At 41.0% G+C, this 15,450-nt stretch overlaps 1 protein-coding gene across 1 annotated transcript; it reads right to left on the reverse strand.

Annotated features, from left to right (window-relative positions):
- Positions 1-3,826: 3,826 nt before the first annotated feature.
- On the reverse strand, positions 3,827-13,686 carry LOC104531313 (phospholipase-B 81-like; the record flags this gene model as incomplete). The annotated part of the gene is made up of 3 exons (XM_029087022.1): positions 3,827-3,990; positions 5,780-5,863; positions 13,467-13,686. Coding segments are annotated over 3 exons (468 nt in total), but the record flags the coding sequence as incomplete, so codon positions are not given.
- Positions 13,687-15,450: the final 1,764 nt, after the last annotated feature.

The raw sequence follows: 15,450 nt of genomic DNA on the forward strand, positions 1-15,450 counted from the left end.
TGTAAGTTGGAGAGGCATGGACTAGGTGGATGGACCACTGAGTGGATAAGGAACTGGCTGGATGGTCACACTCAAAGAGTTGCGGTCAACAGCTTGATGTTCAAGTGGAGGTGATGAGTGGCATCCCTCAGGGGCTGGTATTGGGACCAGTGCTCTTCAACATCTTTGTCAGAGACATGGACAGTGGGATTGAGTACACCCTCAGCAAGTTTGCCGACGACACCAAGCTGTGTGATTCGGTCAACACACTGGAAGGACGGGACGCCATCCAGAGGGACCTTGACAGGCTGAGAGGTGGGCCTGTGCTAACCTCATGAAGTTCAACAAGGCCAAATGCAAGGTCCTGCACCTGGGTCAGGACAACCCCAAGCACAAATACAGGCTAGGCAGAGAATGGATCAGGAGCAGCCCTGAGGAGGAGGACTTGAGGGTACTGGTGGATGACAAGCTCAACATGAGCCAGCAATGAGCACATGTAGCCCAGAAGGCAAATCATATCCTGGACTGCATCAAGAGAAGCATGGCCAGCAGGTCGAGGGAGGTGATTCTCCCCCTCTACTCTTGTGAGATTGCACCTGCACTACTGCATCCACTTCTGAGACCCCCAACAGAAGAAGGACATGGACCTACTGGAGAGAATGCAGAGGAAAACCACAAGGATGATTAGAGGGCTGGAGCACCTCTACTACAGGGACAGGCTGAGAGAGTTGGGGCTGTTCAGCCTGGAGAAGAAAAGGCCATGGGGAGATCTTATAGCAGCCTTGCAGTACCTGAAGGGGCTACAGGAAGGCTGGGAAAGGACATTTTTCAAGGGCAGGTAGTGATAGAACAAAGGGTAATGACTATAAACTGGAAAAGGGTAGGTTTAGATTAGTTATTAGGAAGGAATTCTTTCCTGTGAGGGTGGTCAGGCACTGGAACAGGCTGTCCAAGGAAGTTGTGGATGCCCCCCCCCCGGGAGGGTTTTAGGCCAGGCTGGATGAGGCTTTGAGCAACCTGGTCTAGTGGAAGGTGTCCCTGCTGATGGCAGGGGTGTTGGAACTGGATGATCTTTAAGGTCCCTTCCAACCCGAACCATTCTGTGATTCTACGTGTAGTTTTTCCCAATAGCAGTTAGAACGTGAGGCAACAAAATAGAGCCTGTCATGTGCTGGTTTTGGTTCAGTTTTAGGGTTTTTTGGGGGTGTGTTTTGTTTGGGTTTTTTGTTTTGTTTTTTAGTTGGTGGGTTGTTGGGGTTGGTTTTTTTTGAAATGGTGGGGGAATGAAGGAAGTGCTGAGAGGTTTAAGGGAAAAAAAAAAACTACCACCCAATCGCCACACAAGATATATTTGATATTTCTAATATTCATTACCACCATGAATGCAAACTACTGCACCACTATCAATCACAAGATAAACTTGTTCCCAATGGTAATAATCCTAAAACAATACAGAATAGAAAGAAGTGGTTTTTAATGGAACACAATAGTATCTACCAAAGCAGATAGGGAAGAGACTCTCAAAGCACTAAGGAAAATCTGCAATGGGAATGAGATTTGCTTTTAGAAACATGCAGAATTTGTTGTGGGGCCTTTCAGTAACAAGTTTGTTTTGTTTTGTTTTGGTTTTTTTTAAAGTGAGAAACGAGTAATGCAGTTGAAAAAGATCAAAACAACATCAGATGAATTAAATGAAAGTATAATATTAGAAATTAAAAAAAAAAATCACCTATTATTTGCCAAACATTTACTTACTAACAAGCTAAGGGATTAAATAAAAACCTTTTTAACATCTTTATAATATGTACTGCAGGAGCAAAGTCAAAAACAGCCTCTTTGAAGGGCAGATGTTCTTTAATCACAAGGAATGTCCATGTAAACTCAGAACAACAATCTTCATGCTCTTTATTTCCTGAAGTGGATCCTAACAGCAGTAAATAGCTGCACACAGATAGCACTGTTGTAGCCTAATCTCCCAAAAGTATTTCAAAAGTAGCATAGTATCCAACAAAGTGAACTGTGTGTACTTTTGCAGAGCTGTCAGGTATCCTTATGATGTTAAGGAAAAACAAACATCTAGGTGCAAAAGCAGCTGTCCAAACTGTACTCAAAGGTAAGAGACTGATGTTAACTTACTGGCTCTGGCAAACAGAGGGAACTGCATCACTATCTCAAGTGAGAAATACATACATAGGGAACATTTTTTACTTTGAATAAAAATATATACATATGGATCTCAATATAGGTGATAATGCCCAAAGCTAAAATTGTGAATGGCATAGGAAGCATAGGGAGGAGTCAAAATAAATCCCACCAACTGCTCCAGGCACATTTTGTAAAAGAAATAAATATATCCACTGCATATAATTCAAGAATAAAGGACATAAATATTTCAAGACTGAACCACATGTCTGAACTTTCACTAAATGCATCATTTTTATATAGACATGCTGATGAGACCTCTGAAAAGACGACAAAAATGACTCAGTTCAGAGGCCAGTGCTTTTTAGCATCAAATACACAGTTAAATAAGTAAGTATCAGGGAATACACGTTGCAGGTAGGACATGCCTATGATAAAGAAATAGTTCAAACAAACTAGCACTTTTCCTTTCCTGCATCTGAATCTAAAGGGTTCTAAAGTAGCCAAAAAATTGATGACCTTTGCAGGCCTCTTCAGATATGGTTGTTATGAAAGAGAATTAATTAGTTCTTTTCCTAGAAAGTCAAAGTTTCTTAGTATCTTCCCTATAACTCATGCCCATTATTGTAAGCAGTCTTGTCTTTTCATCTGAGACAACTCCCCATTCATGAAAACCCCAGAGCAAGTTCTACACAGGAGAGATGTGCATTTTACTAAAACTCAACTGTTTATTATGTAGCACTCCCAACTTCTAAATTCTTTATATGGTTAAACCAAGACAAAAGGGGTCAAACTATAATGTGAGAGTCCTCCCTCTCACATTGAGAAACCTATTAGACATCAGACTTAAGGACAGCAGTATAATTACGATAGCTCTACTGGAGTTAAAGGAGCTCTGCTATTGCACACCAGCTGATGATCCAGAATACAACTGTAATTTAATTTAAAATTTAAGAAAAAAAAAAAAAAACCCTATCCCAGTTGGCCTGCTGCAACACTGACCATATATTTTGTAATGGAAGACTCAGAATACAAAAAAGGAAAAGATATTTAGCAATATAAAACATACTTCAAAATGGAAAGGCTTTTAAGATTTGAAATCTGATGCTTGGAAATAAGAATGAAAGCTTTAATACACTCCCTACATGCTGATTCATGCTATTGCAGACCCCTTTATAACTAGGGGGTCATTTGCTTAATAAAAATTGTAAAGTGATGAGAGTGAGCACTTTAGAAGTGCCTGTCCTTCCAACATTTACACATGGATACAACAGTCACCCCCTATCTAATCAGCACAAGTTCCCAGTGTTCCAAGTCCAGTGCAAAGGAGCTGCAGTACATGACTCGAGTGCTCAGTCACATTACCTACACTGAACAGCCACTGAAATTTTTGTGAACAGCACGCAGAATGAGTATTTGCCACTGAACCCCCTTTTTTTTTTTTTTTTTTTTTTATTAGGTTCCCTTCTCCCATCTTTGTCCTCTGACATCCCATTCCCATCTACTGAAAGAGAGATGCAGTAATCTTACTGTTTGTTTGTGTAGTTTAGCCCACTCGAGGGCTCCCATGTACAGACCATCCAACTGGGCAATAATATAGCCAGCATGCCTCCAAAAGGGGTCATCCTTATTATTTCTGATTTGTTGTCTTGTCCATAGGTTCCCTTCTCCCATCTTTGTCCTCTGACATCCCATTCCCATCTACTGAAAGAGAGATGCAGTAATCTTACTGTTTGTTTGTGTAGTTTAGCCCACTCGAGGGCTCCCATGTACAGACCATCCAACTGGGCAATAATATAGCCAGCATGCCTCCAAAAGGGGTCATCCTTATTATTTCTGATTTGTTGTCTTGTCCATTGATCTTGTTTCCTGCAGAGGAACAAACAGGTTGGGGTTTTCTTGGTTTTGTTTTAGAGCATAACTGATAATACAAGGAAGGGACAAATGTATTATCACCCAGATGACCCAACCTGCCCAGTGTTTTGAGGCAAATCATGTTTTGGAAATCCTGCATACATGAATGTTATATTGTCTGGGTGTAAATGTTCATATGCACGCAACATACCCTGCAGTAGTGTGCCTCTACCAGACTTCAGTATCAAAGAAAGAGTCGGACTCCACCTCTGTGGGGGCCTCTGCTACCTCAGATCTAGCATCCCCTTAGAGCCAGTAAAGGGCAGCAAGCATCTGGCAGGTCAGATGAACCATTCCCTTTTAAATGCCTGGTTAAGGATAAAATAGACTGACCTCTGAAGAGCCTATTTCTCTCCCCTTAGGTACAAGTGCAATGAAGACTTTCTGCTGGTGGTGCTCAAACACTGCCTAAGAACCACTGCTATACTCCTCTGAGGAGAAGGTGGGAGGTGGTCAAACACAACTAACCCATGTGCCAAATCCAATCAGGAGGTTACCAGCCAAATAACCAAGGGATACAGCATGAACACGTGCTGAACAGACCCTAGGGCAAGAGCAGCCAACATGATACGGATGTTCCAGAGCTCCCTCCTTTGCTCTGCGCAAAGGGCCACAGAAAAACCACAGGTGTTAGTGTAACTCAGGACCAGATTCAGGCCTCTTCCATCCTCCTGTATCTATCCATACAACGTTATGTAAAGCAGAAAAAAACCCAAACAAACAAAAAAAAACCCACCCCCAAAACAGAGAATGAACCTGGCAAGGAAGCAAACTGTTCCAGCACTATATGGGTGATAAAACCAGTCAGATTTAGCTTTCTGGAAGTAACAGGATACAAGAAGTATGTCAGGGAAAACAGACATATAGTCAGAGCATTCAGGTCTAAAGACTTTCAGGACAATGCAGCAGCCCATATTGCAAAACTGCTATAAAGTAAAGCAGTGATACAGGAGTCCAGGATATCAGCAATAGAAAAACAACACAAGGTATTGCCCCCTCCATCCAACTACACATCTTGGGGGATACAGCTGCTATGCTGAGTCATTCTGGGAAAAAACCCATAGATTGATATGGTAGCCATCCCATTTTTCTCACAGGGAAGACAGCAATGCTGAAGAATGATAGAAAAGACCAAAGTTTCATGGAAGTATTTGTAATGGAAGAAAACATAAGTCTAAGGAGATTCAAATACTTGGTAATCACAGTTGAATTTCCCAGTACATGGTCTGCTTCTTCTCCCACTTGTAGTTTCCCACCAGTGTAGCTGCCTTATTTGAGCAGAATTACTTTTGATTTATACAGCTGGAGAGAAAAGGGAATCAGGACTTTTGTGATCAGAAGAGAATTTGTGTCAGTGGTAGAATAAACAAAATGCTAACCTAACGGAGGAAGGAAAGGATACACAACGCTAAAAAGATGATCATGCCAGGAGAACACACTGTTCAATGTCATGTTCAAAATACCAGCTTTTTAGAAAAGGATTTTTACTAGAATGACCTTCAGAATTCATTGGCATTATCCACACCTCTTTGTAGCAATGGTTTTAAACATTTCTTTGAAAGAACCAGAATTAGCTTCCTTATGTATTTTTTTTTTTCATACCAATGGCATTCAATCAGAGGGAAAGGAAGCATACATTTTCTTTAGCCACAAAAGAAGAGAATAAAAAACCCTTGAAAACTCTGACATCCTCCAAATTTAAGTCTTGAATAGTTTCTTTATCAATACATAAGTAAATACATACGCCATAAAATTCTGAACTCCACTTCGAACGGTGGGATTCTTAATTAACTGTGGATACATATTTGCAGCATGGTCATACATGTGCCTGAAAGAACAAGAGTAGCAGAAGTTATTCTTTTTGCATCTTCCCTTCCTTTTGTTTACCAACCCATTGACCAAGCATTGATAGACAAGCAACACAGTCCACAAAGTAAGCTTCTCCTTATCACAGAAATTACTTCAATGCATGACAAACAGCAAAACATAACACAAATGGATTGCTGAAATTTAACTTAAAATAAACAACCTTGGTCAAACTGTTGCAGAATGGAAAGATAAGCAAGAAAGATAGCAAAACTTCACACTTGGAGAATATTTGTAGGCCAGAAACATCTTGAAAGCATTAGCACATTAATTTAAAGCACAATAGAAATCATTTACTGGAGAATTATTCTATTTGGAACCAAAAAACAAAGTTGAGGAGAATATAAATTTGCTGACTCAGTTGTGAGAGATAATTTCAGCCTGATACCTAGCAGGTTTTATTTACCATTAGCCATGTTCCTTCCTTTCTGATTAAGCTAAATATCTCTATTTTAAAGTGTGTGTAAGTTGATCTTACATGTTCCCACAAAAACTCCCACCCATGCCAGGCCTAAACAGATTTCAACTTTATAGAGACCAAAATTATTTGGCAGGGTTTTGTTGTTGTTGTTGAATTTGGTTAGCTGTTTCATCCCCATTAACTAATAGGAACAAAAGCTGTAAGGGTTTTATTGGTTCGTTAGGACTTTTGTTTGTTTGTTTTGTTGAAGTGAAATCCTTTATGTTTCAAGATGAAATCAACTGCCAAAAATTGCTCAGGAGCCCAGAAGTTAAAAAACACTCTTCCATTTTAGGTGAAATGTAATAATCTGATTCAAGCCAAAACAGAATTTCAACATTTCTTAACTTGGGTCAAACATTTAACCAACATTTTTTTCAGCCACTAAAAAATAAAAAAAAAAAAAAAAAAAAAAAAAAGAAAAAAAAAAGGTGGGGAGAGGAATATTTAGCTCTAAGTGGAAATCAGCAGAGATCTGGAGTTGTCAAAAGTACATCAGTCATCAGTGAAATCAGTTCCTATCAAGTGCTGAGAAAACAAAACCAGAACCAAGACACGGATACCAGCCTCAAGGAAAGCACATGCCAGCAGGGCAGAATTCCCTGTATTAAAATGCACGAGGGCAACTTCCTCTGGGAGGGATGCAGACAGGAGCCCTTCCCAGTTTTCCTCAGGGCATAATTAGGGAATACACCCAGAGAAGATTGAATGGTTTGGTCATTATTAGAGAACCATCCATTGACCTTCTCTCCTCTCTCTTTCTGTCCCTTGCCCCATTCCTAGCTGTTTAAATACTTGGCTGCATGACCCTGTTGCTTCTATCTCAGCTCTGGTACCATTCTGACTAACAAATCTAATTGTCTGCATACACTCAGGCAAAACACTAACCCAGCAAAAAATGTGAATTATTTTTGTGGCAGTTTGAATTGGGTTGTTATGTAGACAGATAAGCAAGAGAGCTGGTGCAAGAAGGCAGCTCTCTACTGTGTTAGTAGATGAACTGATGGATGAAAGGACCTGATCATTGCCAGGGCAGATACAGGTTGAGGGGACCGGATCTGCAGGGAAGTGTTGGGGCAAGAGAAGGAACCATTCTGCAGCTTGACACCATTGCACCTTTCATGAAACTGCAGCTGCAGTATCAATTTTAGTTCTAGAGTTTCCTGTCTCCCATTTAACACAGACTACATGCCACAATTATAACCTACTTTTGAAGGGGACAAGAAAGATGAAGAGACAGATCAGTATTCTCCATGTCTCCAGTCACAGAGAATTTGGCAAATAAAAATCCCAAGTAATTTTAGAAAGGAAATTATAGCATAATATACTCCACACTACAAGTCAGAGCTCTCATAGCACTAAGAGAAGAGAAGCAAATACCATGAGACAATCCACCTAGCAGCTGGCTTTCTAGGGATGAGAACTAGATGAGGAGGATAAAAACAGCCAGGATACCACTCTAATCACTGGCCAGGATAGATGATCAGGCTTCCAGGCTCAACCAGCAGCTCTACTCTTCATTTTGCACTCAAAGGTTATACAACACAAGGCAGATTTTATACCAGTAATATCTTTCTGGGTTAGTTTAGAATCAGGGGACTGAAGATAATTTCTTTAATGGCCTTCCCTTTTCTATATCCCTCTTCTGCATCAAAAGTGGGGTGGTCAGCAGGGTGAGGGTGGTGATTGTCCCCCTCTACTCTGCCCTTGTGAGGCCTCTGGAGTATTGCATCCAGGCCCCCAACATAGGAAAGAGGTAGAGCTGCTGGAACAGGTCCAGAGGAGAGCCACAAAGATGATCAGAGGGCTGGAGCACCTCTCTTACAAAGAAAGGTTGAGGGAGCTGGGCTTGTTTAGCTTGGAGAAGAAAAGGCTCCAGGGAGACTAAATTGCAGCCTTCCAGTACTTGAAGGGAGCTTATAAACAGGAGTGAGAGTGACTTTTCACGTGGGAAGATAGTGATAGGACAATGGTTCTAAACTAAAAGAGGGGAGATTTACACTATATATTAGGAGAAAATTTTTCACCCAGAGGGTGGTGAGGCAATGGCACAGGATGCCCAGAGAAGCTGTGGATGTCCCATCCCTGGAGGCATTCAATACCAGGCTGGATGGGGCTCTGGGCAGCCTAATCTAGTGGCTGGCAACCCTGTCTACAGCATGGGGGTTGGAACTAGATGATCTTTAAGGTCCTTTCCAACTCAAGCCATTCTATAATTCTATGATGTGCTAACAGAGGACAGACAATTCATGGAATTGACTATTTTTTTAAAATGCCTAAGGTTATTGAGAATATTTCCCCTATTTTTTGCCTTAACAAAGCTTCCATATGCATAGCTTACATGTTTTGCAAGAGTATTATCCTCTGAAGTAAATTGGATCATTGTAGTAAGGTAAGGCTTTGCAACTATATCTAAGGTCAAATGCAAGGCAATTACAAAGTTGGGACAAGAATTCAAAGACTAAAAACAGCAAAGAGGAGCCCTGCTTCTTCAAATGACAGGACTCAGGTCAGCTGAGGTTATATCAGAAAAGAGTACAATTAATGTTGCTTCAAATTTAAATACTGCTCTTAGACCTGGCATGTCCCAATTGGAACTGATTAAAAGTATGTGCTTAATGTCACAGATTTGGAAGGGCTCTGCCATTGCCCAAGTAAGGTAAGGCCTCATTAACAGTTCTCTGTTTGTAATGGGGGAAGAGAATTCATATCCAAGAAAATCAGAGCAAACATCTTTGGCTGGATGACAGGGCTGGACCTTACAGAGAGGTGAGAGACAGAGGATAAAAACAAGAGTCTAGATCTCCAGACACTACAGGCACTAGAATTAGATTTATCCAAACTCTAACTATGGGTTTTCAAAATAGACAGCTACAATCTGAATCAGGTGCCAACACTAGAAAGATGAATCATGTACTAGAAAAGGCTTGTGTTTCTATCTTCACTGGTAAATGGGTCTGACCAGCTTAGCTATTGCTTTTTCTACCACAGACCTATGCAGCTAGAGCTGAGATTTCCCAGCATGGTTTGGTTTTTTTGTTTGGTTTTTTTTATCTTCTTGCCTTACATTCTGCTTAGGTTCCTACTAAGGACAAAGCGTACATTTAAGAGATGCTTTGTTACTCTCTTGCTTATATGATAAGGCCTAGCTGTGTCTAGAAACTGTCCTTCATGCCCCAACTGTAATGCAGGAACTGAGCTAGCTGGGAATTCCTGAAGGTCTCCAAATTGTAGGCACTGTCAAGATGTAGCTCCTGCTCACCAGACAGCTTCTGCAGGAAACTGTACTTCAACCTAGGATCAGGCATGCAATGTAACCTTCCTATTAATGCATCACATCAGAGCTCTTCCTAATAGGACTTCAGGGTTTCTGCAAAGAGCCACCCTGGGTCACTTCTCCTTCACAGAGTCATTACCACAAATGGATGCAAGACAGCTGGAGAACTTGTAGTTGCTCAGGTTACAGGTCACAATGTACTAGAGGGCACTTCAATCACCAGGCATGCCCAGTATTTTCACATTGGAGGGCTGTGCCAGAGCCACCCATGGTAGTGTTTGTACAGGCAAGCCACACAAGAGCCTTCACTCTGGTAGCTACTTGGTTGTTGATGCAAATAAAGCCTTCCCCGCAGCTAAACACAGTGTTACACTCTTCCTTGCTGTTACCAAGTCCTTAAAAAGGAAGGTTGAGCTCTGTGCAGCTACTGTGGGCACTGATGTGTGCAAAAGCAGAGTGCTTAGAGACACCTTCTCAGAGGAGAAGTTGTGATGATGCGAGGGAGCTTCCCTGAAGACAGGCTGAATGGGCCAGGCGGTCTGATGGGAACAGAGTCACAAATTGGAAAAGACTGTTTCTCAGTTTTACTTCTCAAGATTTGTGTAACTATCTCAAAGAAAGAACATCTGCCTGCATGTTAATTATGATTCTTTGAATCTCTAGGCTAGATGAAGAAGAAATAGAGCTCTGAAGAGCAACCTTAACATCTGCAGACCTAGTGAGTTCTCAGTACTCCTGCAGTTCAGGAAATTGCAAACACACTGTATACCAGGATTCGTTAGCTTGCAGATTGCTGAATAAAAACCCACCAAGGTCATACAGCTAAAACCTGAAGTAATAGGTTCTCTGTCTTCTCATGGGTCAAGGGTGTACATCACTAATTCACCTCTGCTCCTTAGCTGGAGCATTTTCAACAGGTTCTCAGCTTCAGAAGAAGCCCTCTTTCATAGAATGGTATGGATACAAAGGGACCTTAAAGCTCATCCAGTTCCAACCCTCCTGCCATCAGCAGGGACACCTCCCACTAGACCAGGTTGCTCAAAGCCTCATCCAGCCTGGCCTTGAACACTTCCAGGGAGGGGACATCCACAGCTCCTCTGGGCAACCTGTTCCAGTGTCTGACCACCCTCACAGGAAATAATTTCTTCCTAATGTCTGATTTGAACCTACTCTCTCCCAGTTTAAAGCCATTACCCCTCATCCTACCACTACCTGCCCTTGTAAAAAGTCCCTCCCCAGCCTTCTTGTAGGCCCCTTCAGACACTGGAAGGCTGCTGTAAGGCCTCCCCGAAACCTTCTTTTCTCCAGGGTGAACAGCTCTTTATCTTAAATAGCTTTACAAGACCTGACAGAAAAAGCTTATATTAATAACCTCATTGAGAAATATGCTTCCACTGCAGTTACAGATGTACAATGATGCAAAGACATAGCCAAAACCCAAATTCAGATGGTATGTATATTTGATCGCCACTTTAGTGATGGCAAGCATTTTCAGGTTTTGCACTTTCAAAGGATTTCTCAGTGGGATTTCCTGAAAGTTTCCTCAGAAATGAAAGGCTTTGGCTACTTCTGGTTTTGCATCTTAACCCACTCTCACACTTAAACCCCTTAAAAATAGTTTAATTTCCCACTTTGCTTAAAAGCCAAAGTCTCAAACTTTTGGTAGTCTCAACTACTTTTCCTCATTGATACAAACCCTTCAGTTCACTTCCACAGCCTTTAAGATCTCTGTTCATTACTATTTCTGCTATATCCACTTCTCTACAAAGAGTCACTCAGTGCTGGAGCTGGCAGCCTGCAGTAACAACAGCTAGGGCTAGAAACCAACCTCTGTAAGCACCTGACTTGGAAAAGGCAAAAACCTTGAGCAGAACTTGTGAGTACTTTCCCTTCCAGGAATATTCAGTTGACACCCATGGGGGAAAAAAAACAAGGGGAAAGACTCTCTCCCCTAAACCTAAGCATAGACTAAGACATCAGATGAAGTCCCTGCAGACACTGTTTCACATTCAAACCATGTTTAAAGTAATAGGCATATACTTAAACTTGTTTAAAAGACAGCCAGGAAGACTTATAAATCTACAGTGAAGGCAGAAGGGGAACCAGGTGTGGGTTGTTGCTCCTAGAACATTACTTGCCATCTAATTGGGCTTAGCATGGATCGAGCTCTTTATGTAGTATGACAGAGCTTAAGCTTAACCACTTAGAGATGAGCACACCTAGGTAAAGCCTTAAATTCTGTTGAGCAATACCAAGTTTAACAATATTCTAAACATCATGCTAGCATTCCCCAGATCCATATGTAGCTTACATAAACTGAACAGTGCATAACAGTAACATCTCATGCCAAATAATCCAACAACATACATCCATATCTCTAATCTACTCCATTTCCTTTCCTGCCCAGAGTGCAGCTTGTGCACTCAGAACTCTGGGATTCCTTTACTTTTTCCCTCAGAAGCGTTTTGTTACTAACAAATATTACTTCATTTTATTTCCTTCATACTGTCCAGAGACCTATCTGCCACTCCAGCAAAGTCTACTAGAGATTCACATTAACATATCATATGATCAGAGAACTATCTATAAATCTTAACTAATCTTAAAATGTCTTACTAATTAAATTAATATAATCTGGTCCAGTAGTTATATCTGACAATTGTTCGACAGACAACCTTCCCCTGCTGCCCTGTTTAGTGTAGCCTACGGGCATTTATTTCAGTGTTCTGGAAGCAAAGCTGGTGGAGCCAAATTCATGTCACCACATCCAATTATTTCTCAGCCTTGCATCAGAATTTTGGACTTTTCCTTTTCCTATGACTAAGTTGATAGAAGAAAAGATGGAGCTTGTTCAACAACAAGCCACACGTCATGTTCTTCACTATACCACCAGCTAGAGTATGTTAGTATGTCATAGTGCCATTCTGTCTTCCAACTTAGTCAAGGAAAGAACAAGGTTTGGTTTTGGGTTTATTTTTTGGTTGGTTATTGTTTGATTTCTGGATTGAGGGGTTTTTTTGGTTAGGTGGGTGGGGTTTTTTGGTTTTGGGGTGGGTTTTTTGGGGGTTTTTTGTTTTTGTTTTTTTTAAAAAAACTGCTCTAGATTCGTATTAAGTAAAAAATTCTGACAATTTTCATAGATCTGCATTGTGGGAGAGACTCAGTCCCTCATCTTCTCTTCAAAGGGCTTTCAGGAGCCTATTGACCCTTCTAGACACACACTAGTATGCCTTCAGGACTATCATTATATCAGCATTTTTTTTTCCTTCTGTCCAAGAGAGACTAAATTCCCCATGCTGTGAAGTTTCAGCATGTGCTCCCCAGCAGTTTCTTGAGAGTGTTTGCTGAAAAAGGTTCTTAAGGAAGCCCTGCAGCCCTTGCTAGCAACATTTCTCTCTGCCTGATCTGCTCTCAATTGTCTCATCTGTTGTTGGTCAGTCACCTAACTATAGGCTGGGAAAATAACTACTCTTTCTGCTACTCCTTTTTGTAATTATTTACAGCATAAGGCTTACGCACTTCCTTACACATACACTGTTCTGTGATTACATTACTTAATCAGTAGTACAGATACAGTACTCATCTATCTCACAAAGGTGTTAGGAGAGCCTGCAAGATGAGAAGGGGAGGGCACACCTTGACCCCCTAATGAAGAGGCTGTATTTCATACCTGCTACTAATTAAAAGAAGAGCACACAACTGCAAAACATACAGTTAGTTTAAATGGATGGGAACTAAGGGAAAGGAAAAAACAAACAAACAAAAAACTCACAAGTACAGAAATCCACTGGAAGTGTCATAAATTGAGTTGCTTCCTGAGGTACTTACGGAGCTGTGAGATAGCCTTCCAAGAAGCCAGCTGCATACATGATATCTTCATTGCTTAAGGTCTGACTGCCATAACCGGCTCTGATCTCCAGCACTCCCCAGCCTGTTGTCTGTACAGTGTTGTTGTAGAAACCATAGGCATCTCCACTCCTGTCCAGTATATTCTTGACCTGAAGTGTTTTTTGAGCTCTATTCCAGTACACGGTTGCATAGCGGATTTCTATGGCAGAAAAGAAAGGGGGCAAGGAAAACAAACACACACGATTAGGTATTTCCTATCCAATATTGAAATGTCAAGACAACATTTTGGCAATTTAAAAAAAGGGAGAGAAAGACTAATGTTACCATACTGAAATGTAGCATCAGAACTAACTGGAGTTTTACCAAGACAAAAGCTTACAGCTAAATATTCTCATGTTACTCTTCTGGAAATTATCTACAACCCTTTCAAGTGTAGAGCTCCAACACAGCTGAGTCTTGACATAAAATTCAGAAATGTATTTCCTTACCTGGCCCAGAAGAAAATCTACACAGATCTTATTGAAAGCAAATTTTATGGAAAGCAACTTTAGAAGACAGCATACCTTAGCAACTGCAAAGGATTATAAGCTAGTGTTGACTTGGTTTTCCACCTTAAGATTCAAAAGGCTGAAAAATTTTTCTAAACTGACTTTCTGGGCAACTAATCCGGGAGGTGGCATTGCACAACAGGAGCACAGGAACTCAGTGAATCACACACAAGCTTAAAGACAAAAGCACCATAGGTATGGAAGCCGTTATAGAACACACAATCCCTATCACCCAGCCGGAATAGAGTCAATCTCAAGTGTGAAATGCACAGGAATGGAGGGCACTAGACTGCTCAGAGTTCTGCTTGGACTGCTGTTTAAGAATCATTCTTCATTAGTTGGGTTTTAATCCTGCTGAGCTGAAGAACAAAGAGCAAAGTAAACTGTTTTTCAAAAAACCCTGCAATTCTAATTCAGCCTTCCCTAAAATGGGACCCGATTACATCAGATGTCTATTCATGACTAATCAAATTACTACTACATCATTGCAAGTTCAGAAATCATGAATCAGAATTCCCAGAATTACTTGAAAAGTTTTAAGGGATAAACACTTACAGCTACTGAGAAACCAACAATGTTTTTATTCCTCTGACCCTTCTCCAGTGTGTGGCAACTAGTCCTGCCAGTTTATGGCAAGAAATTACAATTTGCTTACTACTTCTCACAACAATTCATTTTGTGTATCATGCCCATAACAGCTGCAAAATAGAGCACTGGATCCAATTCTGGATGATCTTACAAAAAAATACCTAGTATGCATTCCATGATAATGGAGCCATAAAAAAACCAAAAAAGCAATGTAATGCCAGCACAACCCCTAATGCTCTTCAACAAGCAGAAAGTAAAGTGTTTGTGATTAAGCAGCTAGTTTGATTTCAAATTAAACATACTCACTTTATTCAGTACTCTAAAACATAACATAAATAAGCTATTTTTATGAAGAGTCATGATGTATTTGAATTTTTAAAAAGCAAAAACATTTTCCAAGAACTAAACTCTTTCTCCAACAAATTACTTGTTGACATAGCAGTTACTTATTTGCTTTAAGCCAGGCTCTTTTCTGCAAAGCTGCTTTCCAAACCGTCAGCCCCCGCATCTATTGGTACATGAGGCTATTCCTCCCCAGGTGCAGGACTTGGCATTTGCATTCACTGAATCACACAAGGTTCCTGTCAGCCCATTTCTTCAGCCTGTTGAGGTCCCTCTGAATGGCAGCACAGCCCTTTGGGGTGTCAGCCACTTCTCCCAGTTTTGTATCATCAGCAAACTTGCTGGGGGTACACTCTGCCCCATCACCCAGACCATTAAGGAAGATGCTGAATGATATCAACTGCTGGCATACACCACTTGTTACTGGCCTCCAGCTAGACTTGGTACCACTACACACTGTCAGTCTTCATAATGTACTGGAGACA

This window comes from Antrostomus carolinensis, unplaced genomic scaffold, assembly GCF_000700745.2.
Source record: "Antrostomus carolinensis isolate BGI_N321 unplaced genomic scaffold, ASM70074v2 scaffold4849, whole genome shotgun sequence".
Classification (NCBI taxonomy): domain Eukaryota; kingdom Metazoa; phylum Chordata; class Aves; order Caprimulgiformes; family Caprimulgidae; genus Antrostomus; species Antrostomus carolinensis.